Here is a 27,844-nt window from a genome sequence, read left to right as displayed (position 1 = left end):
TCCCATTCATTCTCTGTATTCAACAGCATTTCCATATATCTTTTCCATCTTCCTTTAATTCCATCTGGGTCCACAAGGATTTGTCCCACTTCATCCTTCAAGCAACTCACCCCCATCACATCACACCTCTCTTTCGCTAACTGCTTTGCAATCCTGAGTACTGCTCTCTGACCCTCTTCCGAATCCAAGCGTTCTCCGAACATTTTCCTACACGCCTCCTGCGGCTTTGCTACCTCTTTCTTTGCAGCCTTCTTGGCTGCCTTATAACTTTCATGCTCTGCTGTTTCTGCTCCCGTACCCTTCGCCTTCTGCCACTCCTTGAACTTCTTCCTCTTCTCATCAATCCTCTTTCCAACTTCATCATCCCACCACCATGTTTCCGAGTGCCTCGGTGGTCCTTTTGTCCATCCACATACCTCACCAACGGCTCCCAACAGACTAGCTTTCATTGACATCCAACCACTTTCAAGCTCAACCACATCATCTTCTACCCTACTCAGCCTCTCTTTTAATGCCTCCCTTACTGTCACCTCTTTCAACCTCCACACCTTCATTCTCGGTTGGTACTTCACCCGCCGAGCTCTCCTCGCACCTTTCACCCTTATGTCGCAGACAACCAAGTGGTGCTGTGAAACAGTCTCCTCCCCCGGGATCACCTTTGTGTCCCGGAGGTGCCCCCTATCTCGCCTACGCACCATCAGGTAGTCAACGGTTGTCGTCGACCCACCTGACGTGTATGTTACAAGCTTATTATCCTCTTTCTGGAACTGAGTATTACAAATCGACAAATCAGCTCCATCAGCCAACTCTAAAATCCTTTCACCTTCTCCATTTCTCACACCATATCCGTAACCCCCATGAAATCCCTCAAAACCATCCATACTCCTTCCCACATGTCCATTTAGGTCTCCTCCTGCCACAACAACTTCCTCATCTTTCACGTTTTCCATCAGCTTCTCAATCGCACACCAGAACTTGTCCTTCTCTTCATCGCTCCGACCAACCTGTGGAGCATATCCCAAGATGACGTTAACCAAGAGCTTTCCAATCATCATTTTCACCATCATCAACCTATCATTCACTCTAGTCACACTCACCACACTGTCTACAAACTCCTCAGAAAACAGGACACCAACACCATTCACGCCCTCCGGGCACCCTTGCCACATAAACTTGTATTTCTATCCCTGCCTACCCTTCACCATTCTCACACCACTTCCCTTCCATTTCGTCTCTTGCACACAACATATGTCCACTCTTCTTCTGACCAATACTCCCACCACTTCTCCTGATCTCCCTGTCATTGTCCCGACATTCCATGTCCCAAACCTCAGAAACCGATCTCCACTTCGAGCTGTACCCTGCCCATATGTAGTTGTAATTGTCATGGTTCTCTTTTTGAGGCAATGTTTTTATGGCCGGATGCCCTTCCTGACGCCAACCTTCTTAGTCGTCTCTTACAACACGCAGGGATACGGTGTACCTATTCTAATCCAGGGTACACACTGGGAAACGTTTAAAACATGGAAATTCTGGGGGGGATGGGTGGAGGGGGAGGGTGGCGTCAGCATCACGGCTGCGGTTTAAACATATTTAAATAATATTTAAACAAAACCATGAAAAATAATCTGGGAAAAGTCTCTAAGTGAGGACGTGGATTTGAGAAAGAAGGAGCAGAGGTGGAAGAAAAACGAGATATAGGGGGCGGGGCACAAGTCGAGACGAGGAGGAGAGCGAACAAGCATGTGTCCGGGAGGAGAGAAAGAATTAATAAAGAATTTTTTTTTTGTTGTTGTTTATTTGTTTGTTTTGTTTTTAAAACGTTGGACAAAGGGTAAGATGTTCATGAGAGGTAGGGGGGAGAAAAGAAAATCAAAGAAACAAGCAAATACTATGAACGAAAGAACTTATATTCACTCACTGACGGTGGGGGGGGGGGGAGCCTGGAGAGACCAGGCCGTGCATGAGGTGCGAACAAAAAACGACTAATTACACACAAATTTGCAATAATTACAAAACCAAAACGAAATAGAAACACACAATAAAATAACCAGTGGAAATTTGACAAAGACACGAATGGGAAAATACTCAAACTTTGATGTCGTGGAGAGATCGAAGCAAACTGTTTTTGTTGATCTTGATTGCTGATCGAAGCAATTTTGTTCTACTGCAAACCAAAGAAATACAAATGTAGATACCAAAATATTTTTTAATTTCAACAATTTTCTGGAAGAAATGGTGCATTATTTGAAAAAGGTGCAAGGGTGCCAATATTTTTGGCCATGGCTGTACATTGCCTCTTCCCTGAGGGTCATTAGTTAGCCAACTGGGTTTTGATAAGCAATCTGATATCGACATGGTAAATTTCCAAAAACCTCCAATATGAATCATTTAGACGTGCTTTCAAAGGTGTTTGAATACATGAGCTCCAGGATAGCACTTGAATGTCTCTACCACTGTACCACCACAGCTGTATTTTGTGAAGAGATGCCACAAATTGTCTGGGAATTATGAATTAACAAGTTAATTGTGGACGAACTAGGGTTTGGTTGACTTTTGCTACTGCATATTTTGTTCCCATCCTTTATTTATTTTCACGAGTAGGTGAGCTATAGCCATCACCATGGCAAAATTCCAAATTCCTGCTCTAACCAGTAGAGAGGTCATTACGTCAGCAGCACATCCCCCTCAGCCAATGACGCTACCCCACAGCCTTGTGCTTCATTTGAACGAAGAAGAAGAAAAAGTTATTATTTTAATGAGGTTTTTGTTATTGTAATTTAAAATTATTTTGTTCAAGTTGTCTTATAATTTTGTATAACGTCAATAAATTATGCTGCAGGCCAAAACTGAAACAGCTCTTGGAGAAAAGAATAGGCAAGGAGAATTTTTTCGAGAAGCTTTCTTTCGTTTCTAAGCACGAACTGTACTCATTGGCATCACGAAGACCTAAACCATCTGCCTCAAGTTCCAGCACACTGCTGTTTGACTACGAGTTTACTCGCCTTGTGCGTGAGATTGAGGGTACTTTGCTCACCTCACAGCTCACTTTCCAATCATTTTTTTTCCTAATCTCTTGATGCCTGTCATTGTGTTTTGATTCAACCGGTCCATGTTGGAAAGCTAAATGACAAATACTAATTGTATGCTTGCATGACAGGGTTAATTGTAAAGGCCGTGCAGAAATCTGCTGAGGAGGAGAAGAAGGAAGAGGAGGTACGAAAAACCATGCAGCAGAATGACAACATCTTGGCTCAATACAAGGACCTCATCCGTGTCCAGGTATTGGTTACTGATGTGCATTATGCGTTCATTTCAACCTGCAGGTATAAATCTGCACATTATTAAAATGCCTCGTCAGACTCTGTTATGATACGCTGTACTCGCATATGCATCTTTGCATAATTAGTATGTGAAACAGTTAATTATAATTTTGACTCGAGTTAAACAGTTGCTGTCGTAAGTAAGTAGATTCCACATTCTGAGTTCAGCAGTCTGATATTTTATTTAGCACTGTTTCGGGCAGAGGTGAGGGAATGTGACTTAGTGGACACAGCACACGCAAAAAGTAGACTTCTTAGTCTCTCGAAAGCCATAATTGAGAGGGCTTCTACTGAGACTGCAAGCAGGCCTGTTATCCTCCATTCGCACAGCAGGAGGCATGGTGAGTTAATTTATCTGACATTGTTTTCAGGAACTTCAACCTAAACTACACTTTAATATGTGGTGGCTGCCACAATAAAGACGGAACACAAACGGTGTGCGCGAAGCTCATTGAGTCAGACAGAGTCATTGAGTCCGGCTCTTTGAGTCCATTACAATACTTTCAAACTTCAAGTTCAAGAACTAGGAAGTGACAACAGTGGCCTGTGGTACTAAACTCTGGCTTAGCAGTTAGAAAAGGTGTTGGCACTTTGGGCAGGTGCAAATACATAGGTGGGAGGTAAAAGGAAAACTAGTTACATACCATTGGCCATTTTGTGTTGCGGATGCATTGGATAAATGGTTTATCCCGGTGTTAGTTTTATTGCTTTTTACCACTTATAATTCTCCTGTACGAACAAGCTTCCCTGGGGTTGTTGAGCATACAGAATTGTCAAAAATGACAAAAAGAATCAGCTGGAAATGTTTAAAACTCCAACATTTGACTTGCATGCTGTGCTTTATTCAGCAGTTTCTGCACTTCCTTTCGTTAGGAATCAAAGCCATGATTTATTTTCAAATCGACACTCACATTTCCTCTTCTAACAAAATTTGTTTATCCATTTACTCATCTCATAAAATTACTGTTTATTTTGGGGTGGTCAAAGTGGGTTATAAGGAATGTACTGGGATTTAGTTGGTTGACTGAGCATCACCATCTCCTCTGAAATGCCCCAATTATAGCACAGCGATTCAAAGAGCCTCTCCTAACCAAATCTTACTGTTTGGCTTCTCGTGCCGACCCTGTTTCTTACTAAAGGCAGAGGATATAGGCGGGTTCCTGACACCTTAAAACCTGGTGTTTTGGGTGGCTGGAGCTCATTAGCCTTGGTTGTCTATCTGCCAAAGAGAAGGACCGCTCTGACTTCAAACTTGGGTAGGTGGTACTCGTAAGCCGAGGTCTAGGTCAGCGAACTGCCCAGGAGAGGGAAGACAACTCTGATCTAAAACCCAGGTGGGTAGGGTAGTCAACCATCAGTGGGGGTAGAGGCACTATTTGTTGACTTGAGTCAGGCACTCCCCCCCCCCAGAATTTCCATGTTTTAAACGTTTCCCAGTGTATACCCTGGATTAGAATAGGTACACCGTATCCCTGCGTGTTGTAAGAGACGACTAAGAGGGTTGGCGTCAGGAAGGGCATCCGGCCATAAAAACATTGCCTCAAAAAGAGAACCATGACAATTACAACTACATATGGGCTGGGTACAGCCCGAAGTGGAGATCGGTTTCTGAGGTTTGGGACATGGAATGTAGGGACAATGCCAGGGAGATCAGGAGAAGTGGTGGGAGTATTGGTCAGAAGAAGAGTGGACATATGTTGTGTGCAAGAGACAAGATGGAAGGGAAGTGGTGTGAGAATGGTGAAGGGTAGGCAGGGACAGAAATACAAGTTTATGTGGCAAGGGTGCCTGGAGGGCGTGAATGGTGTTGGTGTCCTGTTTTCTGAGGAGTTTGTAGACAGTGTGGTGAGTGTGACTAGAGTGAGTGATAGGTTGATGATGGTGAAAATGATGATTGGAAAGCTCTTGGTGAACGTCATCTCGGGATATGCTCCGCAGGTTGGTCGAAGCGATGAAGAGAAGGACAAGTTCTGGTATGCGATAGAGAAGCAGATGGAAAACGTGAGAGATGAGGAAGTTGTTGTGGGAGGAGGAGACCTAAATGGACATGTGGGAAGGAGTATGGATGGTTTTGACGGAGTTTATGGGGTTACGGATATGGTGTGAGAAATGGAGAAGGTGAAAGGATTTTGGAGTTTGCTGATGGAGCTGATTTGTTGATTTGTAATACTCAGTTCCAGAAAGAGGATAATAAGCTTGTTACATACACGTCAGGTGGGTCGACGACAACCGTTGACGACCTGATGGTGCGTAGGCGAGATAGGGGGCACCTCCGGGACACAAAGGTGATCCCGGGGGAGGAGGCTGTTTCACAGCACCACTTGGTTGTCTGCGACATAAGGGTGAAAGGTGCGAGGAGAGCTCGGCGGGTGAAGTACCAACCGAGAATGAAGGTGTGGAGGTTGAAAGAGGTGACAGTAAGGGAGGCATTAAAAGAGAGGCTGAGTAGGGTCGAGGATGATGTGGTTGAGCTTGAAAGTGGTTGGATGTCAATGAAAGCTAGTCTGTTGGGAGCCGTTGTTGAGGTATGTGGATGGACAAAAGGACCACCGAGGCACTCGGAAACATGGTGGTGGGATGATGAAGTTGGAAAGAGGATTGACGAGAAGAGGAAGAAGTTCAAGGAGTGGCAGAAGGCGAAGGGTACGGGAGCAGAAACAGCAGAGCATGAAAGTTATAAGGCAGCCAGGAAGGCTGCAAAGAAAGAGGTAGCAAAGGCGCTGGAGGCATGTAGGAAAATGTTTGGAGAACGCTTGGATTCGGAAGAGGGTCAGAAAGTATTCAGGATTGTAAAGCAGATAGCGAAAGAGAGGTGTGATGTGATGGGGGTGAGTTGCTTGAAGGATGAAGTGGGACAAATCGTTGTCGACCCAGATGGAATTAAAGGAAGATGGAAAAGATATATGGAAATGCTGTTGAATACAGAGAATGAATGGGATGGCAACATAGAGAGTAACCCAGTTGTAGGACCGGCAGAGAAGATAACTGAGAAGGAAGTTGAGGAAGCGATAAAAGCAATGAAGGGTAGAAAAGCGGGAGGGCCGACGGGAGTTGTGGGAGATATGTTGAAGGCAGCAGGAAGTTGGGGTGTGAAGAGAATGACAGAGATCTGTAATCTGGTGGTGAAAGAAGGCCGCATTCCAGTGGATTGGGAACTTAGTACCCTCGTCCCTCTATACAAGGGGAAAGGTGACCCTCTGGAGTGTGGCTCGTACCGAGCGATAAAGTTATTGGAGCATGGAATGAAGGTATTGGAAAGGGTGTTGGAGAGGAGGATAAGGAAGAAAGTGAAGATCGACGAAATGCAGTTTGGATTTATGCCAGGAAGATGTACGACAGACGCACTTTCATTGTGAGGCAGTTGCAGGAGAAGTACAAGGAGAAGAGGAAGAAGTTGTTTCTTGGGTTTGTTGATCTGGAGAAAGCATTCGATAGGGTTCCACGCAAAGTATTGACATGGGCATTGAGGAAGTTAGGAGTGGAGGAATGGTTGAACTGAGTAGTGATGGCAATGTACAAAAGAGCGCGCACAGCTGTAAGGACGAAGGACGGGAACAGTGGTGAGTTTGAGGTGAAGGTGGGAGTGCATCAGGGGTCGGTACTAAGTCCACTACTATTTGTAGCTGTGATGGAGGTGCTGGCTCAGAATGTAAAGGAGGGTTTACAGTGGGAGTTGTTGTATGCAGATGATTTGGTGTCGATTGCGGAAAGTATGGATGGACTGAAGGGAAAGATGGACAAGTGGAAGGAATGTATGGAGACAAAAGGTCTGAAGGTGAATATCGGAAAGACGAAGGTGATGGCAAGTGGTAAAGCATGTGGTGAGGTGGAAAGAACTGGGAAGTGGCCCTGTGCTGTGTGTAGGAAGGCTGTCGGAGTGAACTCCATTCAATGTACAATGTGCGCTGATTGGGTTCATCAAAAATGTCGTGGTCTGAGAGGGTCATTAACCAGTGTGGCAGCTACATTCAAATGTAAGGTATGCACAGAGGGAGCTGCAGATGGAGGAAATGTTGAGTTGGATCTTGGAGACTGCGTGAAGCTGGAAGGTGTGAAAACATTTTGCTACCTCGGAGACATGCTGAATGGAGAAGGTGGATCAGACTCGGCAATGGTTGCTAGAGTGAGATGTGCATGGAAGAAGTTTCGTGAACTGAGTGGCGTGCTGATGATGAGGGGAGTGTCGTTGAAGCTGAAGGGAAAGGTGTATGCTGCATGTGTGAGAACTGAGAAGTGTTATGATTTATGGGAGCGAGACATGGGTAATGAACGTAGAGCAGCAACGAAGGTTGGAAAGGGTGGAAATGCGAATGGTTCGACGGATGTGCGGAGTATCGTTGAGAGAGAGGAAGACAAATGATGAATTGCGAAAGATGATGGGAATAGAGCCTGTGATTGATGCTGTGAAGAGGAACAGGTTGAGATGGTTTGGTCATGTGTTGAGGAAGGATGAAAGTGACTGGTTGAGAAGAGTGATGGAAATGAATGTAGAAGGAAGTAGAGGACGGGGAAGACCGAGAAAGACTTGGCTAAAGATGTTGGAAGAAGAAATGCGGGCAAGGGGGTTAACAAAGAGAGATGCAGAAAATAGGGCAAAACGGAGAAGATAGTCATGGGGACCGCAAGGCTAACCCCCGCTCTAGTAGGGAAAATGGCCTTTAAAATGCATGTTGTTGTTGTTTTTTGTATATTTGTACATATTTTTTGTTTAATAAATTGCTATAAAATGTCGTATTTTTTTATTTCACCCAAATAATCCATGAATACGTGCTTGAATACGTATCAATACATGGTACATAATAAAGTCATATCGGCGCTGAATGACCCTATAGGTCCCAGTGCCTTGCCGTTGGCCTAAATCTCATATTCCATTCCAAAGTCATATGATGGAAAACGGACGTGAAAAATGTCCCAAATAATCCATGAATACGTACTTGTAGACGTATATTAATAGGTACATGTAATTCAAGACATAATACTAACTTGAAATACATGTCCCATGTAATTAACGTCATGAGACTAACACATGATACTATGATAGTACACGTACTTTGGAGCTATGATCCAACTACTACCTGAAAAATACAGGTCCACAAAAGGGGGTCCGACTTCCGATGGAACCGACATCCGACGGACATGGCGGAATGTAACCCCGTCGTAGGTCGGGAACTATCTGTGTATATATATGCGGGCAATTTCTGGCTCTTCATCATATTCTTCATTGTCTTCATCACAACTTCTTTAGTGGACAGTTCTTCTCCATCGGACTTTAACAGTTCTTCTACTTCTTCTTCTTCCATGTATTCAAATCCGAATTTCAGGATATCATAATCTTTGGGAAAACCCCGGCTGTTTTTGTCGCATTTAATCCGGAATATAAAATCTAACTGCGATCACGATGACGGCAGGTGGCGACTCGTATCATCGTAGGTATAAATTACCGTCTTCAGGTAATTGTGGATGCTAATGGCCTTTGTTCTTATATATGGGCCCATCCACTGGAGCAGTTTTCTCGTTCTGATCTTCAATCCAGACACAATCTTTTCTCCATTTTCTCAACAAAGGTGTCTCTCCTGCTAAAGTATGATGTTGCGATGGAGGCTCCTGCACGAACGCTGGAACGGATTTTATCTTCAGCCTTCCGTATCGTCCTAATGGTTGATTCATTCACGCCATATTGCCTGGCCAAAGATGAAGCAGAAACTGATGAAAATTTATTCAGGATATCAAGTTTGACCTCCATGGTCATTGTTTTCCTCCTCTTCTTGTCTAGTTGGTTCAAATTGGGTATTTTGGGAGCCATGATGATCGACTTAAGTTCACTTGATGGCGGCAGGTTCGGAGATGGCGACAGGTGACAGCTCGTGCCACGCGTGTAAATAAATTAAATAGTAATTAAGCAAGGTAATAAGGAATAAGGCAAAATAATAAAATCTTTGGGAAAATGCTGGCCGTTTTTGTCGCAATTAATCCAGAATGTAAAATCGAATTGTGAGCTATGACGGCAGGTGGCGACTCGTATCATTGTATGTATAAATTTTATATTAATTAACCCTTGTCCACACAAGGGGGGTCTTTTTAGCCTTGTATTTAGCCTAAGAAGACCTCCCTTGTGTGGACAAGAGTAAAGTACAGTACAGTAACAAAGAATAACAATAATATAAATCTTTGGGAAATCAGCCACGATCGCGTAAATGCGAAACACCCGCGTGTTGGGGAGGTTTTGACACATTTAATTCAGCGTGTAAATTGGAAACCACATTCGAGGAAGCCGCGTTGGAAGAGGTTTTACTGTATATTGTCTTGTTCATGGACCGGTTAACACCACTCCTGAACAGATAGACCGAAACAGGCTTTAACTCTCAAGGCTCCATTCAATTATTAGAGGTATATGCTTGCATGGACCCGAGGAGAATCATGAGGACCTTATAGCTTTTATAAAACCAAACAGGTTTATTCCCGAACAAATGACAACCAGGGAAAATGAATTCAATAATAATTATATACAATGAGGTAAATAATGGTAAAGTAAATCCTATAAAAACTTAGGTGCCTCTCTCCAGTCACAAGCACAGATGGGGTGGGGAACAAGATGGGGTGACTTCTTTCTGGTAGCAGCGGGGGAGGGGAGGATGGGCACAGAGCAGGCGATGAGATGGGCAGGATGATGAGATAATCAGGACGATGAAGAGGTGATGAGATCAGCAGGATGACGTACAGGCAATGGGTGAAGATGAGAACAGCACTAGGGCCATGGCAGGCAGGCAGGACGACCTTAAAGCTCTCCACCTCTCAATTCTCCTTGGGACTCTCCCAGTTCTCACAAACCATTAGCTCCTCAGCGCTTTGTTCCCACTCCTCCAGGCTCCTCCCCCTTCTCTTCAGAACAACCTCCTCAGTTCTCATGCAATCCTGTTCCTTCTCCTCAGTACCCTCTTCAGTACTCTCACAACAATCCAGCTCTTCTCAGATTTCTTGCAATTGTTTTCACAGAACCGTGCCAGCTCTCTAGAAACGAACCGAGAGCTACTGGCTCCCTTGACAACTCTCCACCCCTCTCAGTATTGGGCTCCAACCCCTTCTCAGACGATCATATCTCTGCCCCTTTCTCACTTCCTGGCAGAGTCCCATTACTTTCCGTTTCGCTCTTCTGGGCTCATTTGAACTCTAACCCGGTGCCCCCAGCGGATGGTTACAGGGAGGTTTTAAACATGGTTAATTAACTTTAAACCCTCTTCTTTCTATAACAAGCATGATCCTCTGTATCGTGCACATTCAAACTCCTAAGCTGACAGGTCCCTACTTCCATACATTGAGATTGCTTACTACTCGCACACGGACCATGCTACTCTATACAGTTCTATCTCCTCTAAGGTAATTTCTAACCCCCCTCACCTCCCCACCCCTTCCACCATAAACCTGACATGTATATCTGCATATACAGTAAATTGACCTCCATTATTTTGAAAGAACGTCGTTGACACATTATGGGACAATAGTATATTTAAGTCACACAAGTCTGATTATAACGTCGTTCAACATGTTGAAGTACATGACAGTACTCGTAGTGCATCTTGCGAAATTTTTTAATACGGTAGCGCACCATCTTCCAGTGTAAAAGCAACAACGTCGTGTCGCCCGCCAGTGGAGAACCGACAACATGGAAAGCACTCGGTGGATGCGATGGCGCGTCGCTGTATCTCCCAGTCTCACATGTTTCACCCTGTGGTGAAGTGTACTTAGGTATGTCTAAATATGTATTTAAGTGAAGGTTAAGTTAGGGTGACCAAAATTTTTCCCTGGCAAAGCATGTGTTTTTTTTTTTAATGGTTGAAGGTACTGTGTTGATTTGTATATCATTATCTGAATTACTTTTCTCAAGGGCAAACAATATTGCATAGATCGATTTTTTTTTTTTAATTGCACTTTATCTAGTTTTTTCTTTATGGGCAGATAGAAAATGTATTACGTCAGACGCTCATTATATAACCACTTGCCCATTCCATAATGTAATAATTCCTCAAAATTGTACCATTTTGACTTTGACTATAGTGCTGGCTCACCTCACCTTCCACTGAATGCTTCTCTTGTTAATCAAATGTGTGCTTGTGCAAATAAATCTTTCTTGAGATTTGTGTAAATACCTATTGTGCATTGGTGGCAGGACTGCCAGATTAGTGAGCTGAAGGAGAAGGTCACGTCTTTGACTATGCAGTATGAGCAGGCTGAGATTGCCATTGGGCAGCAGTCTGCACATATTGGGCAGCTCAAGGACCAGTACAACCTACTCAAGGCACAGACAGGTGCGTAGAACATCTTGCTGACCCCAGTCTCTTCCTGCCACAATGTGCTCAGATGTGACCAATCTTGTAGAAAGTCATGCTGAAACTCATGTAATCCCTCCATATAAAACATAATGTCAGTTTGTATTTGTGTGTTTGTACAGATGTCTGTCCCCCTTCAAAAGGGTTGTCTTTAAAGGCCAATCTTTTAACACGAATGTGTGTTCACTACGGTCTGTTTTTGAGGATAAAACAACCTCGAAAAACATTTTCCATGAAAGGGTAATTTTGTTTCTTCTATTGGAATTGTAGACTTTGCCTTGCAAGCCTCAAGACTGGTGTGCAGAAGCATTGTTTTTAATAACAATAATACAAGGGGCAGGGAGATGAAATTTGCTGCGCGTGATGTGCACTGTGCGCAGAGTAAAACGAGTGTTCATTTACGTCAGCAGGATGTCTCATAAATAAAGAAGATATAAGCACACCTGACACCAGGCCGAGGCTTCAGACTTTGGCACGCTCATGAGGCTGCACCGTCGAATTAACTGTTCCAACCCGTCATTTTTGACGGGCTTTTTACGAGTTAGAAATAAAACTTGTATTTTTTGAGGAAAAGGAAGCAGGACTAATTCAAGCACTTTAAGTTTGTTAGTTTGACATGTGATGTGTGCTGATGCCAATAAATATTATATTCCCAGCAAAATGGAGAGCACAGGAACTGATATTTGCTTCAAGTACCTACATAATGATCTAAAAATGGGTCCACCTCAGCCCAGATGTTGTACCACTACATTTAAGACTTAAGTGACAGCGATTTATTATTGACCAATGATAATTGCATTCTTAAACTAGAACGACACTCAGTAGAGCACATACCTCCGTCAGGCTAAGCAGTTTACGTTTTGTATCCCACTGATAGGCCGGATCTTGATCTGGATCCGGACCTGAACCAAAATCGCATCTGCTTGTTCTTGTCACCTAACCAACTCATCCACAACTTTTTGAAATATAATAAGATATAGTACTGTACATCGCTTTTGGCCCCACCTCTCAATGGTGAAGTCACTGAAAAATTTAAAAACTCTCATATCGGGATCCGGATTTGGATCTTCACCAAAATCGAATTTATTTGACCTTGTCACACACTCAACCTGTCCACCAAGTTTCGTGCAAATCCGTCCATAGCATTTTGAGATCTTCTGTTAATAGACAGACAGACAGACAGACAGACAGAGGTGAAAGCATAAACTCTGTCCACCTTCGGTGGTGGAGATAACAACAAACACTTTTTGTGCACCTTGTGTTCCAGGCAAAGATGGGCTAAGTGGGCCTCTGCAAGCCGAGATGAATGGTCCATTTGGGCAGCGTGAATCTCCAGAGTTATCTCATCTTCAGTCGGAGCTGGAATGTGCTCAAAGAGAGAACTCTGAGCTCCAGTCTCGCCTGGCCCACAGGGGAGACAATGAGGTGAAAAGTAATCTGGCAATGCTTACATTACATTATGTGCTTTGCATCTCTTGGAGGCTTAAAGTGGCTGTTGTTTCACGTTTGTTTTTAATTATTTTTGTTTGGTTTTATTTATTTATTTATTTATTTATTTATTTAGGCAAATGAAGGTGAAGAAGGAACTGACATTTCCGAAATGAAAAAGGTACTGTGCAACTGCCTACAAATGCGTCGTTTTACAATGAAAAATAACATGCGAATCTTTTCTTCTATCTGCTCATTACCATTAGTCAGGCAGCTTAACTGAAATATGCGAACAGACCGGATAAAAGCGCCATTTTTTTTCTGGGTGTCATTTATATCAATAGCGTTAACTTTACCATAGGTGCCACAGAATCTGTAATTGGCTACTGCGATTAAAATAATGATTTATGCAAATATATGCATTTTCAGCATATTCTCTGGTATTTCAACAGCAAGGTATATTGGTAACTTCTTTTTTTTGTGTGTATACGTGTTTGGCCCAGATAAATAATATTGCAAGGTTAACTGTTAATTGATGAATGTCTTCAATTAGTTTTATGCAAATGTATGCATTTAATTGCATATTCAATGTAATTCCAATTATTTAACTGGCAGCTTTTCTTTTTTGAGCTGGATATGTTTGTTTTATTCAGAGCCTTCATATTGCAAGCTTTGCTTTTGAATTAATTAATTTCAAATGTTATTTTAATGTAAATTTATGTAAATTGAATGTAAATGTATAGTATTTTGCTGTTGTTTCAATATCAAGTGATTATATGATGCATGCATTGTGCATGCAGAAAATAGGGCAAAATGGAGAAGATTGTCATGGGGCCCGCAAGGCTAACCCCCGCTCTAGCAGGGGAAATGGCCTTAAAATGCCTGTTGTTGTTTTGTATTTGATACATGCATTGCTGACAAAGAAAATGGGGATCATAGGTCTAAGATTGGCAGCTTGAATCTATACTGATATGAGCTGCTTTTTTGATGTGTGCAGTACAGGTATAATTTGCATTGACACATGATAAAATATGCAAATTAATTTACAACAACCTTTCAGTGATGTGTGTGTGTATATATTGTTGCGGATCTCCCGGAGCCCGTTCACGTTACAAAGGCGGGATTAAACCCCTTTTTCCACTTGGGTCTTCGTGTCCACGAGGCCAATCGCCACTTCCGCAGCAAGCGTGAGAAAGGGTATCGGGTCGACGCCGCACGTACCTTTGGTACCCACGCTGCTACGAAGATGGGGGTCGGACCTCGCACAAGCCACGGTAATCAATTACGCCCGAGCTGTGTGCGTATCACGTGACTTGTGCCGTTACTTTTTATGGAACCGGATTCGTGCAGTTCTATTCGTACCACGCGAGTCCAATTAATTGAAGGGACAGGAACGGTCAAATAAGAGGAATAACACAATTTATTTACACAATGTACAGGGTTCGGGTAAAGGAAAGGGGACACAGAGCAGAAGCTTAACAATGTTACCAAATTCCCAGACACAGGGCCCGCTCACGCACACGGGGAGAAGAGGAAGAAGAACAGGTTCGCGCGCCAAACGCGCCTTGCTGCCGGTCGCTCCCGGACAGCTCGCCCTGCGTGGCCCTCTGGCGGTCACGGCACGTATCCAGGAGAAGGCAGGCAGGAGGAGATCGCGCGTCTGTGGCCCGGCACGGGTCGTCAACTCGAGCGCGCGATTAATACAGCGCAGGGCACGGGGCAAGTTCGTGTACAATCTCGATAACCGTCAAGACAATTGACTCGTTCTCTTGCGCGTTCTCTCTCTCTGCTCGATCAATGCCTCGACCCGAACTCCAACTCACTCAACTGACTCACGATACTCCCCGGTTCTGACTTCTCGTGTGTTCTGACTCCAACTCTCACTCTCGTTCTCGCTCTCACTCTCGCACTCACTGAGGCAGGGGGCTCGGAGCAGGGTTTTATGGCTCCGCCCCAGCCTTACCCGAATGTTCCATGCTCCACCTCCCATTGCCGTGGTGAGCCACTTCCCTCGAGCTCTGATTGGCGGCTCGCCGGCCACTCCCTCTGCAGCGTCTCCCATCGGCCTTGCCAGACTTGTTGAAGGCCTACCACGTGGCATTTCCAGCCCTCAAGACCGCCCTACTCACGGGCCTGCTCAACGCAAAACTAACACAGGAAAGGAGACTACCTTACATTTACTAAGAAATAACTCAACTATCGCGAGGCTTCATGTTGTGGTGCATCTGCCTACGAGGGGGAGTCATCCTTTATTCCCAAAACTGCAATATATATATAGTGAGTGGGTGAGTGTTTTTGCATGAATTAATTTTTGCATGAGTGTGTGTTTTTGTGTGTTGAGTGGTGTATGATGTAAGTGTAGGTGGTTGTTTGGTTGGTGTTCTGTATGTATGTGTGTGTATGGGTGTGTATGTGTGTGTATGAATGGTCTGGTGTGTTTTGTTGGTGAGTGGTGAAGGGTATAAAGGTGGGTGTTTGAGTGTTCCACCATGTTTGTTTGGTGCTGTGGATTCTGGATGTGGAGGTGGTGGTGTTGTTGTTGTTGTTGTTGTTGTTCGCACTGGCTGGGGGTGGGGGTTATGTACGCATCCAGATGCAGTTGCTGCATGTGGATGTGTACGTGCCCCTGCTGGCCCACCTTAGCTGACCGTATCGAGGTTGAAGGGCCGAAACAGGATGATGCTGAGGACCTCGACTGAGGACCCGGTCAGTGCGGCACACTTTAGACCAGGTGTGTTTTGAACATATATATATATATATATATATATATATATATATATATATATATATATACTGTATATATATATATATATATATATATATATACTGTATATATATATATATATATATATATATATATATATATATATATATATATATATATATATACTATATACTATATACTATATATATATATATATATGTATATGTATATATATATATATATATATATATATATATATATATATATATATATATATATATATATATATACACACAGTATATATATATATATATATATATATATATACACAAAGAATTAAGTTAAGCACCCCCCCCGTTTTTTTACAACCTCGCACATTACAAGTTTGTTGTCGTCAAAACAGTGTAATATACCCATGATATTGCTATATTTTCTGGAGAAGTGATATTATGGTCACATAAAAACATAACCATCATGCCGTTTTCAATATTTTATTCTGAATAATTTAAGGTGAAATTTTTTGGGAATTTTAGGCATATTTTCACCTCAATTTAAGTATGGAGCTATAGGGCCATCACGGACAGTGTGGATGACGTTTATGTTTTCTAACGTACAGTCATTGTTCTGAGAAGACCTCTAGCGATCTTTGCGTCAATAACGTGTGTAGGACCCACGTGATCGGATCACTGACTCAACCCTACGTCTCATAGACCCTGTAAGCCGTCGTGTGCGTTGCTGTGGCAGGTTGTTCCATTCCCGATGTAATGCACGTTCCAATTCATCCAGATTGGCTATTGGCTACGTTTGGGACATGTTGGGGACGACAAATTGCGAAGATGGTCCCTCCAATAGCCAATCTGGATGAATTGGAACGTGCATTACATCGGGAATGGAACAACCTGCCACAGCAACGCATACGACGGCTTACAGGGTCTATGAGACGTAGGGTTGAGTCAGTGATCCGATCACGTGGGTCCTACACACGTTATTGACGCAAAGATCGCTAGAGGTCTTCTCAGACCAATGACTGTACGTTAGAAAACATAAACGTCATCCACACTGTCCGTGATGGACCTATAGCTCCATACTTAAAATGAGGTGAAAATATGCCTAAAATTCCCAAAAAATTTCACCTTAAATTATTCAGAATACAATATTGAAAACGGCATGATTGTTATGTTTTTATGTGACCATAATATCACTTCTCCAGAAAATATAGCAATATCATGGGTATATTACACTGTTTTGACGACAACAAACTTGTAATGTGCGAGGTTGTAAAAAAACGGGGGGGGTGCTTAACTTAATTCTTTGTGTATATATATATATATATATATATATATATATATATATATATATATATATATATATATATATATACTATATATATATATACTATATATATATATACTATATATATACTATATATATATATACTATATATACTATAATATATATACTATATATATATATACTATATATATATATACTATATATATATATACTATATATATATATACTATATATATATATACTATATATATATATACTATATATATATATATATACTATATATATATATACTATATATATACACAAAGAATTAAGTTAAGCACCCCCCCGTTTTTTTACAACCTCGCACATTACAAGTTTGTTGTCGTCAAAACAGTGTAATATACCCATGATATTGCTATATTTTCTGGAGAAGTGATATTATGGTCACATAAAAACATAACAATCATGCCGTTTTCAATATTTTATTCTGAATAATTTAAGGTGAAAATTTTTGGGAATTTTAGGCATATTTTCACCTCAATTTAAGTATGGAGCTATAGGTCCATCACGGACAGTGTGGATGACGTTTATGTTTTCTAACGTACAGTCATTGTTCTGAGAAGACCTCTAGCGATCTTTGCGTCAATAACGTGTGTAGGACCCACGTGATCGGATCACTGACTCAACCCTACGTCTCATAGACCCTGTAAGCCGTCGTATGCGTTGCTGTGGCAGGTTGTTCCATTCCCGATGTAATTAATGCACGTTCCAATTCATCCAGATTGGCTATTGGAGGGACCATCTTCGCAATTTGTCGTCCCAACATGTCCCAAACGTGCTCGAGGGGGTTCAGGTCAGGACTGTACGCAGGCCAGGGGATGGTTGTCACAGCACCTTGCTCCATCCGATCACGTGGGTCCTACACACGTTATTGACGCAAAGATCGCTAGAGGTCTTCTCAGAACAATGACTGTACGTTAGAAAACATAAACGTCATCCACACTGTCCGTGATGGACCTATAGCTCCATACTTAAATTGAGGTGAAAATATGCCTAAAATTCCCAAAAAATTTCACCTTAAATTATTCAGAATAAAATATTGAAAACGGCATGATTGTTATGTTTTTATGTGACCATAATATCACTTCTCCAGAAAATATAGCAATATCATGGGTATATTACACTGTTTTGACGACAACAAACTTGTAATGTGCGAGGTTGTAAAAAAACGGGGGGGTGCTTAACTTAATTCTTTGTGTATATATATATATATATATATATATATATATATATATATATATATATATATATATATATATATATATATATATATATATATATATATATATAATCGGGAGATTGAATAAGACGCGGACGTAGCTTCAGGGCTTCGATCTTTAATTCGACAAGCTTTCGACCAACAAAGGTCTTCTTCTGAGTCTACAAAAACAGCAGGCATGTATATCAGTCAAGTGTGTATGGTGATGTGTGTGAGATGTGTGATGTGAGTAAAAAATTGCATACAGAAGGGAGAGCCACGCCAAAGTTCACTCACCGGCCCCAAGTTCAACGGAAGTGAAGCGCAGCTTACAGTTACGGTTTGCGTTACATTTCCGGTGCACGTGTATATACAAATATAGGGATACATACATACATAAACATACAAGCATATATTCATATGCCATTTATATTCATATAATATATTTATATATTTATATAAATGACATACAAAGGTAGAATGAATGAATGGGTGAATGAATGAATGAATGAATGAATGAATGAATGAATGGGTTACGGTTAACAATTTGATTGGGTTGATGTAGGAACATGCTTTAATCATCAAAATTTATGCCATGAGGGATTTTTGTCCGAAGTTTATGTATCCAAAAGGACTCATGTTTCAGAATCGTGGTGTGTGATCGATTTGTGATTGATTCAATGGCAGAGATCTGAATGTCATTTATAGAGTGATCCGGTTGATTGAAGTGTATCGTGTAAGGTAGAGATTTGCCCTGACTGGTGTGGAAATTATTGATTTCTGACCGGGTGTTATTAAATCGTGTGTAGAGTGTATTCTCAGTTTTTCCAACATATTGTTTGTTGCACTTTTGGCAAGTGATTAGGTATATGACCCATGTAGATTTGCAGTTCATATAGGAGGTGATGGGGAATTTTTGTCCAGTGCTAGAACTACAAAATTTGTTTCCTTCTAGTAAATGCTTGTGAATAATACATTTTTTTGCTGTGCATTTATAGAAGCCAGGGATCCTAGTTTCTTTGTTGTGGGGCTGTGGGTGCTTTGCTTTTACCAAGAGGTCCCTGAGTGTCCGACCACGTCGAAATGATGTCAGTGGAGGTTGAGGAAATGTGGTGCCGAGTGTTTCTGATTGATGGAGGAGAGGAAGGGCCTTATTCAGAATACTTGGCAATTGGGATGAGGTAGCAGAGTAGGTGGTTACCAGTGGGACACGGTTAGTTGCAGGTTTGGGTTTGTAAGTCAGAAGGTCTGCTCTCGGTATGCGTTTTGCTCGGGTTATTGCTTCTTTCACAGAGTGAGGGTCATAGTTTCTTGCAATGAAGTGTGTTTCTAATTGGCAGAGAGAAGTTTCTTCTGCCATTTTTGTTGAGCAAATGCGTCTTACTCTGAGTGCTTGACTGTATGGTATGCTTGCAATTGTATGTTTAGGATGAGATGAAGAAGGGAGAAGGTAAGAGTGAGTGTCTGTTGGTTTGGTGTATAGTTCTGTTTCGAGTCTGTTATTTTGAAGCGTGAGTGATGTGTCTAGAAAGTGAACTTCGGACTGTGAGCTGTCGAATGTGAACTTGATGGTCGGATGAATCAAATTTAATTCATTTTGGAATTGGGTGAGACTACGGGGGGATTTTGACCAGATGAACTGGATGTCATCAATATAACGTACCCAGGATTTTTCCAAGATTCCGTGATGAGGTTGTGCATTGATCTTGGCCTCTATCATTCCCATGAAGATGTTAGCGTACGATGGTGCAACAGGGGTACCCATAGCGGTACCTTGAGTTTGAATGTAATGTTGTCCGTTGAATTGGAAATTATTCAGTTTGAGTGTCAGTTCTAATAGGCGCATAAGGTCTTGAGTAGGTGGTATTGGGACTTGTCGTGTATCGAGGGCTTTGTGGCATGCAGACAGGCCTTCTGAATGTGGAATATTAGTGTAGAGGGATGTAACATCTGCTGTGACCAAAATGGTTTGGGAGTTGAAAGGTGAGTATATTCTGTTCAATCCTTGGATGTGGGTCAGAAAACTGGTTGTGTCCTTGAGGTATGAGGAGAGCTTCAACACGAGAGGACGTAAATGACAGTCAACAAATTTTGATATTAGAACAGTTGGACATGTGCAGCCAGATATGATTGGTCTACCTGGATTGTTTACCTTGTGTACTTTAGGGAGAAAATAAAGGTTAGGGCAATGAGGATCTTTCGGAACCAAGCGAGATTTGATGGTTTTATCCACCTGAATAGAATCTACTACCTGTTTAACCTCTTCAAGATGTAGAAGGGTAGGGTCGGATGGGAGCCCTTTGTAAGTATCACTATGTAGTTGACGATTACCTTCTGCAACGTAATCGGCAGTCGACATAATGACAATGGCAGTACCTTTATCTGCTGGCTTTATGACTATCTTTTCATTATTTTGGAGATTGTGAAGTGCTCGTCGCTCTGCCTTTGTAAGATTGTCCTTATGTCTGGAAGAATTATATTTTTGTGCCACCTTTTCAATTTCATTGCTCACTTGTTCCATATAGACATGTAGATATGGATTGTCAACACGTGGTGTCCAGGTGCTTTTTGGTTTAGGTAAAGTGAGTTGTGGTGTATTAGTATCGGTGTATGTGATTGTATGCGTGGTTGTTGGTGTTTGTTGTGGCGTTGATGGTGCTGGGTGTACTTTAGCAAAGTGTGCCTTTAATGTCATTCGCCTACAGAAATCTTTTAAATCTTCTTTCAATTGTAATTGGTCTATTTGTGGAGCGATTGGGCAAAATTTTAAACCCTTAGAGAGCAGGTTTAGTTCAGTCTCACTGAGGGAATGATTGGAAAGATTGATGATCCCGAGTTTAGGTAGATCTACAAGTTTGGTTGCAGTAGAAGTTCTATTGTTGTTGGTTTGACTATTTTCAACCTCAGCTGTGTTCATTTCCATGGAGGAACGGTTCTGAATGTAATGATGTCTGCGGTTTGTGTATTGTTTTTTACGATAATGTCGATTTTTGTGTTTATGCTGAAGTTGGTCAGAAGTGGTTTGAGAAGTGGTTGGAAGTGGTTGGAGTGGTTGGAGATGGAGTGGTTGAAGTGGTGGAGAGGTGGTTGGAAGTGGTTGTAGTGGTTGGTCAGAAGTGGTTGGAGAGAAGTGGTTGGGAGTGGTGGTTGGAGTTACCTGGTTATTGTTTGCAATGGGTGTATTCTCTTGAGATGGTTTTATATGCTTGCATAACATTTCATCACGTTTAAGTTTCCCTTCCTTAACTTTAACAATGTCGTGTTTAGCAGCCATTAGCTTATCATTGAATGAGCACATTATGTGGTGGTATTGTTCAGGATTCACATTCTTCCACATCTTCTCCTTCTTTTGGCTGATGTTCTCATTCAATTTGATTAATTTTATTTTTACTTGTGTTATTACAATCTCCAGTAGTTGTTGAGCAGTGTTCCATAGCAGTAGATTCCAACGCGCAGTGATGACGTCATCATTGGTTCGAGTTGCGAAGCAAGATCGTTTTTTAATGAGGAGACCTTTAGGTACGATCCCTCGTTGTTTATATTCGTTTAGGTAAGTGAAGTGTAGTTCATGTCTTTGTCTTTTTTGCATCAATCGTTGAAGTTCATTGATCGTGGTGGTCAGGTATACATCGTTGTTGTTGTTGTTGTTGTTAGCGCGGTCGCCATTTCGTGACATGTCTGCTGTGATGGTAATGTAGAAATCCTGAAGCCGTCCAACCCTACACGGATCCCAACAGGGCTTGGAGTTCTGTTGGAATTCTGAGTTTCTACAGTAATATATATATATAACTGTGAGAAATAGTAGAAACTCCACAGTACGAGCAGGGCGTCTCATTTGCATTGAATAAATAATCGGGAGATTGAATAAGACGCGGACGTAGCTTCAGGGCTTCGATCTTTAATTCGACAAGCTTTCGACCAACAAAGGTCTTCTTCTGAGTCTACAAAAACAGCAGGCATGTATATCAGTCAAGTGTGTATGGTGATGTGTGTGAGATGTGTGATGTGAGTAAAAAATTGCATACAGAAGGGAGAGCCACGCCAAAGTTCACTCACCTACTCTGCTACCTCATCCCAATTGCCAAGTATTCTGAATAAGGCCCTTCCTCTCCTCCATCAATCAGAAACACTCGGCACCACATTTCCTCAACCTCCACTGACATCATTTCGACGTGGTCGGACACTCAGGGACCTCTTGGTAAAAGCAAAGCACCCACAGCCCCACAACAAAGAAACTAGGATCCCTGGCTTCTATAAATGCACAGCAAAAAAATGTATTATTCACAAGCATTTACTAGAAGGAAACAAATTTTGTAGTTCTAGCACTGGACAAAAATTCCCCATCACCTCCTATATGAACTGCAAATCTACATGGGTCATATACCTAATCACTTGCCAAAAGTGCACCAAACAATATGTTGGAAAAACTGAGAATACACTCTACACACGATTTAATAACACCCGGTCAGAAATCAATAACTTCCACACCAGTCAGGGCAAATCTCTACCTTACACGATACACTTCAATCAACCGGATCACTCTATAAATGACATTCAGATCTCTGCCATTGAATCAATCACAAATCGATCACACACCACGATTCTGAAACGTGAGTCCTTTTGGATACATAAACTTCGGACAAAAATCCCTCATGGCATAAATTTTGATGATTAAAGCATGTTCCTACATCAACCCAATCAAATTGTTAACCGTAACCCATTCATTCATTCATTCATTCATTCATTCATTCATTCATTCACCCATTCATTCATTCTACCTTTGTATGTCATTTATATAAATATATAAATATATTATATGAATATAAATGGCATATGAATATATGCTTGTATGTTTATGTATGTATGTATCCCTATATTTGTATATACACGTGCACCGGAAATGTAACGCAAACCGTAACTGTAAGCTGCGCTTCACTTCCGTTGAACTTGGGGCCGGTGAGTGAACTTTGGCGTGGCTCTCCCTTCTGTATGCAATTTTTTACTCACATCACACATCTCACACACATCACCATACACACTTGACTAATATACATGCCTGCTGTTTTTGTAGACTCAGAAGAAGACCTTTGTTGGTCGAAAGCTTGTCGAATTAAAGATCGAAGCCCTGAAGCTACGTCCGCGTCTTATTCAATCTCCCGATTATTTATTCAATGCAAATGAGACGCCCTGCTCGTACTGTGGAGTTTCTACTATTTCTCACAGTTATATATATATATATATATATATATATATATATATATATATATATATATATATATATATATATATATATGTGCAGCGTCTGTCCTGTGTTGTGTTGTGTTGTGTTGTCTTGTGTTGTCACTGAACTACTTTCTCAAACTTTTGTGAAATCGTACCAAACTTCTGGTATGCACATATCTCTCCCGTCGGTATGTCTTATGGGTATTTTTTTTTTTATTGCAATTTGTTTTTGTTTGTTTTTTGGAATTTTTTGGGGAAATTTTTTTTTTTCAACTTCAATTGTTTATAAAATGTGATATCACGTATATTACAAATACATTTGTGCAAAATAATTGTTTGAATTATGATTGGTTCAATTTAAACCATGACAAAACGGCAACTCGGGTACAGTCGTTTATCTATATATCGACACGTCTGGGCAGTGTCTGTGTTGTCACTTAACGACTCCCTCAAACTTTTGTTTCCGTGGTTGTGAAGTGTTTTTAATAACGTTGTGGTGGTTTTGAATCACGTGGTGGTGAGATATTTTGAATTATGTGGTGGTGAGGTGTTTTAAATGACGTGGTGGTGAGGTGTTTTAATATCACGTGGTGAGGTGTTTTTAAATCACATGGTGGTGAGGTGTTTTGAATTACGTGGTGGTGAGGTATTTATAATTACGTGGTGGTGAGGTATTAATCTCTCCCGTCCATTACATTTGCATGAGTGTGTGTTTTTTGGGTGGGGGTTATGTACGCATCCAGATACGTACATAACATGGGTGTGTGTTTGTACGCATCCAGACGCATCCAGTGCATGGCCCACCTTACGTGTGGTGAGTGGTGAACACCAACCACTCATTGGCTGGGGGTGGGGGTATCTGGATGGTGGGGGTATCAACAACTCCACCTCCACATCCAGAATTACGTGGTGGTGAGGTGTTTTTAATTATGTGGTGGTGAGGTGTTTTGAATTATGTGGTGGTGAGGTGTTTTTAAATGATGTGGTGGTGAGGTGTTTTTAATTTCGTGGCTGTGAGGTGTTTTTATTACGTGTTTTATGGCTGTGAGGTGTTTTTATTTCGTGTTTTATGGCTGTGAGGTGTTTTTATTACGTGTTTTATGACTGTGAGGTGTTTTTATTACGTGTTTTATGGCTGTGAGGTGTTTTTATTACGTGTTTTATGGCTGTGAGGTGTTTTTAATTTCGTGGCTGTGAGGTGTTTTTATTACGTGTTTTATGGCTGTGAGGTGTTTTTATTTCGTGTTTTATGGCTGTGAGGTGTTTTTATTACGTGTTTTATGGCTGTGAGGTGTTTTTATTACGTGTTTTATGGTTGTGAGGTGTTTTTATTGTGTTTTATGGCTGTGAGGTGTTTTTAATTTTGTGGTGGTGAGGTGTTTTTATTACGTGTTTTATGGCTGTGAGGTGTTTTTATTTCGTGTTTTATGGCTGTGAGGTGTTTTTATTACGTGTTTTATGGCTGTGAGGTGTTTTTATTTCGTGTTTTATGGTTGTGAGGTGTTTTTATTGTGTTTTATGGCTGTGAGGTGTTTTTAATTTTGTGGTGGTGAGGTGTTTTTATTTCGTGTTTTATGGCTGTGAGGTGTTTTTATTACGTGTTTTATGACTGTGAGGTGTTTTTATTATGTGTTTTATGGTTGTGAGGTGTTTTTAATTTTGTGGTGGTGAGGTGTTTTTATTACGTGTTTTATGGCTGTGAGGTGTTTTTATTACGTGTTTTATGGCTGTGAGGTGTTTTTATTACATGTTTTATGGCTGTGAGGTGTTTTTATTTCGTGTTTTATGGCTGTGAGGTGTTTTTATTACGTGTTTTATGACTGTGAGGTGTTTTTATTATGTGTTTTATGGTTGTGAGGTGTTTTTATTGTGTTTTATGGCTGTGAGGTGTTTTTAATTTTGTGGTGGTGAGGTGTTTTTATTACGTGTTTTATGGCTGTGAGGTGTTTTTATTACGTGTTTTATGGCTGTGAGGTGTTTTTATTACATGTTTTATGGCTGTGCGGTGTTTTTAATTTTGTGGTGGTGAGGTGTTTTTATTTTCGTGGTGGTGAGGTGTTTTTATTATGTGTTTTATGGCTGTGAGATGTTTTTAATTTCGTTGTGGTGAGGTGTTTTTATTACGTGCTTGATGGCTGTGAGGTGTTTTCAATTTCGTGGTGGTGAGGAGTTTTTTATTTCGTGGTGGTGAGGTGTTTTATACGTGTTTTATGGTTGTGAGGTGTTTTGAATTACTTGGTGGTGAGGTATTTTGAATTATGTGGTGGTGCGGTGTTTTGAATTACTTGGTGGTGAGGTGTTTTGAATTACGTGGTGGTGAGGTGTAATCGTCCCAAACTTCCAGTCTGCACCTACCCCTCCCCTATGTATGTGCTGAGGGGTTCTTTCTTGAAAAAAAAACATTCAACCTAAATCTTCAACCTAAATTGCCTATAAAAATGTAATATCACAAACACAACAAATACATTTGTGCAAAGTAATTGTTTGTATTATGATTGGTGAAAATCATGACAACACAGCAACTCAGGTACAGTCATTAGCCTAAGCTAAAATAAGCCCGTTCCTCAGTATCGATGCGCGAGCCGAGCCAAGCTAGTATATATATATATATATATATATATATATATATATATATATACACAAAGAATTAAGTTAAGCACCCCCCCCGTTTTTTTACAACCTCGCACATTACAAGTTTGTTGTCGTCAAAACAGTGTAATATACCCATGATATTGCTATATTTTCTGGAGAAGTGATATTATGGTCACATAAAAACATAACAATCATGCCGTTTTCAATATTTTATTCTGAATAATTTAAGGTGAAATTTTTTGGGAATTTTAGGCATATTTTCACCTCAATTTAAGTATGGAGCTATAGGTCCATCACGGACAGTGTGGATGACGTTTATGTTTTCTAACGTACAGTCATTGTTCTGAGAAGACCTCTAGCGATCTTTGCGTCAATAACGTGTGTAGGACCCACGTGATCGGATCACTGACTCAACCCTACGTCTCATAGACCCTGTAAGCCGTCGTATGCGTTGCTGTGGCAGGTTGAACCCCCTCGAGCACGTTTGGGACATGTTGGGACGACAAATGGCGAAGATGGTCCCTCCAATAGCCAATCTGGATGAATTGGAACGTGCATTACATCGGGAATGGAACAACCTGCCACAGCAACGCATACGACGGCTTACAGGGTCTATGAGACGTAGGGTTGAGTCAGTGATCCGATCACGTGGGTCCTACACACGTTATTGACGCAAAGATCGCTAGAGGTCTTCTCAGAACAATGACTGTACGTTAGAAAACATAAACGTCATCCACACTGTCCGTGATGGACCTATAGCTCCATACTTAAATTGAGGTGAAAATATGCCTAAAATTCCCAAAAAATTTCACCTTAAATTATTCAGAATAAAATATTGAAAACGGCATGATTGTTATGTTTTTATGTGACCATAATATCACTTCTCCAGAAAATATAGCAATATCATGGGTATATTACACTGTTTTGACGACAACAAACTTGTAATGTGCGAGGTTGTAAAAAAACGGGGGGGGTGCTTAACTTAATTCTTTGTGTATATATAGATATATGGTATCTGTAATCTGGTTCTCCAACCTAATGAGCGGACAACATGACGTATGGGACACCTTGCTGGCGGTTCTCCACTGATGATATGAAGGTCGCATAGTGACTGGTATATATATATATATATATATATATATGACAAGGATGGCTGTTACGCTGAGTGGCTGGTGTGAGGCTTGGTGCAATGTGATTGGCCCCTGGAAAGAATGAATGAATGAAAAAGCAATTTTTAAAATCAAATAAGATAATACGGTCCATGAGACATGAGCTAAAATGGCTCCAAAGTTAAAAAAAAAAAAATCACTCTTTTAAAGGTAATTAGTGTTTTTATTTATTTATTATTTTTTGTTTTTTTTACACCATCCAGGAACATCTGTCGTGATCTTTTTGGATTTGGATTCTACTTTTAATATACATTTTCAACTTATCCATATAAGTAAGTATAGTGATTGATATGGTCAAACTTTAAATAATGTTAAATATTTTGAAAGTTATTTTGTTAAATACATTTAATTAACGGAACATGGGTACAGTGAGACAACTCTCTTTAATTTCTTCATTTTGTAAATCTACATTCTCTAAAAAAGATCGGTAAAAACGTTATTACTCTATTATTATTATTATTATTATTATTTGTATACAGAGTCAAGGCTCGTGTAAGAGCTAACACATTACACACGAAAACATGCACAGACCCATAAAACATGCAATA

General features: G+C 41.0%; 1 protein-coding gene across 2 annotated transcripts in view; it reads left to right on the top strand.

The window, feature by feature from the left end:
- The window catches only part of USO1 (USO1 vesicle transport factor), a 101,463-nt gene that overhangs the window by 56,863 nt on the left and 16,756 nt on the right, over nt 1–27,844 (top strand). Inside the window, exons 16-20 of one of the 2 annotated variants that reach the window (XM_068113915.2) lie at nt 2,843–3,024; nt 3,161–3,282; nt 11,488–11,626; nt 12,915–13,072; nt 13,212–13,256. In XM_068113915.2, the coding sequence (XP_067970016.1) occupies nt 2,843–3,024; nt 3,161–3,282; nt 11,488–11,626; nt 12,915–13,072; nt 13,212–13,256 (646 nt within the window). The remainder of the gene's footprint in view (nt 1–2,842; nt 3,025–3,160; nt 3,283–11,487; nt 11,627–12,914; nt 13,073–13,211; nt 13,257–27,844) is intronic. The other variant, XM_068113916.2, reaches the window with a different exon arrangement.

This window comes from Myxine glutinosa, chromosome 4 (genome assembly GCF_964187855.1).
Source record: "Myxine glutinosa chromosome 4, kmMyxGlut1.1, whole genome shotgun sequence".
Classification (NCBI taxonomy): Eukaryota; Metazoa; Chordata; class Myxini; order Myxiniformes; family Myxinidae; genus Myxine; species Myxine glutinosa.
The sequence above is the reverse complement of the archived record's forward strand: the minus strand, read 5'-3'. Positions and strand labels throughout refer to the sequence as shown.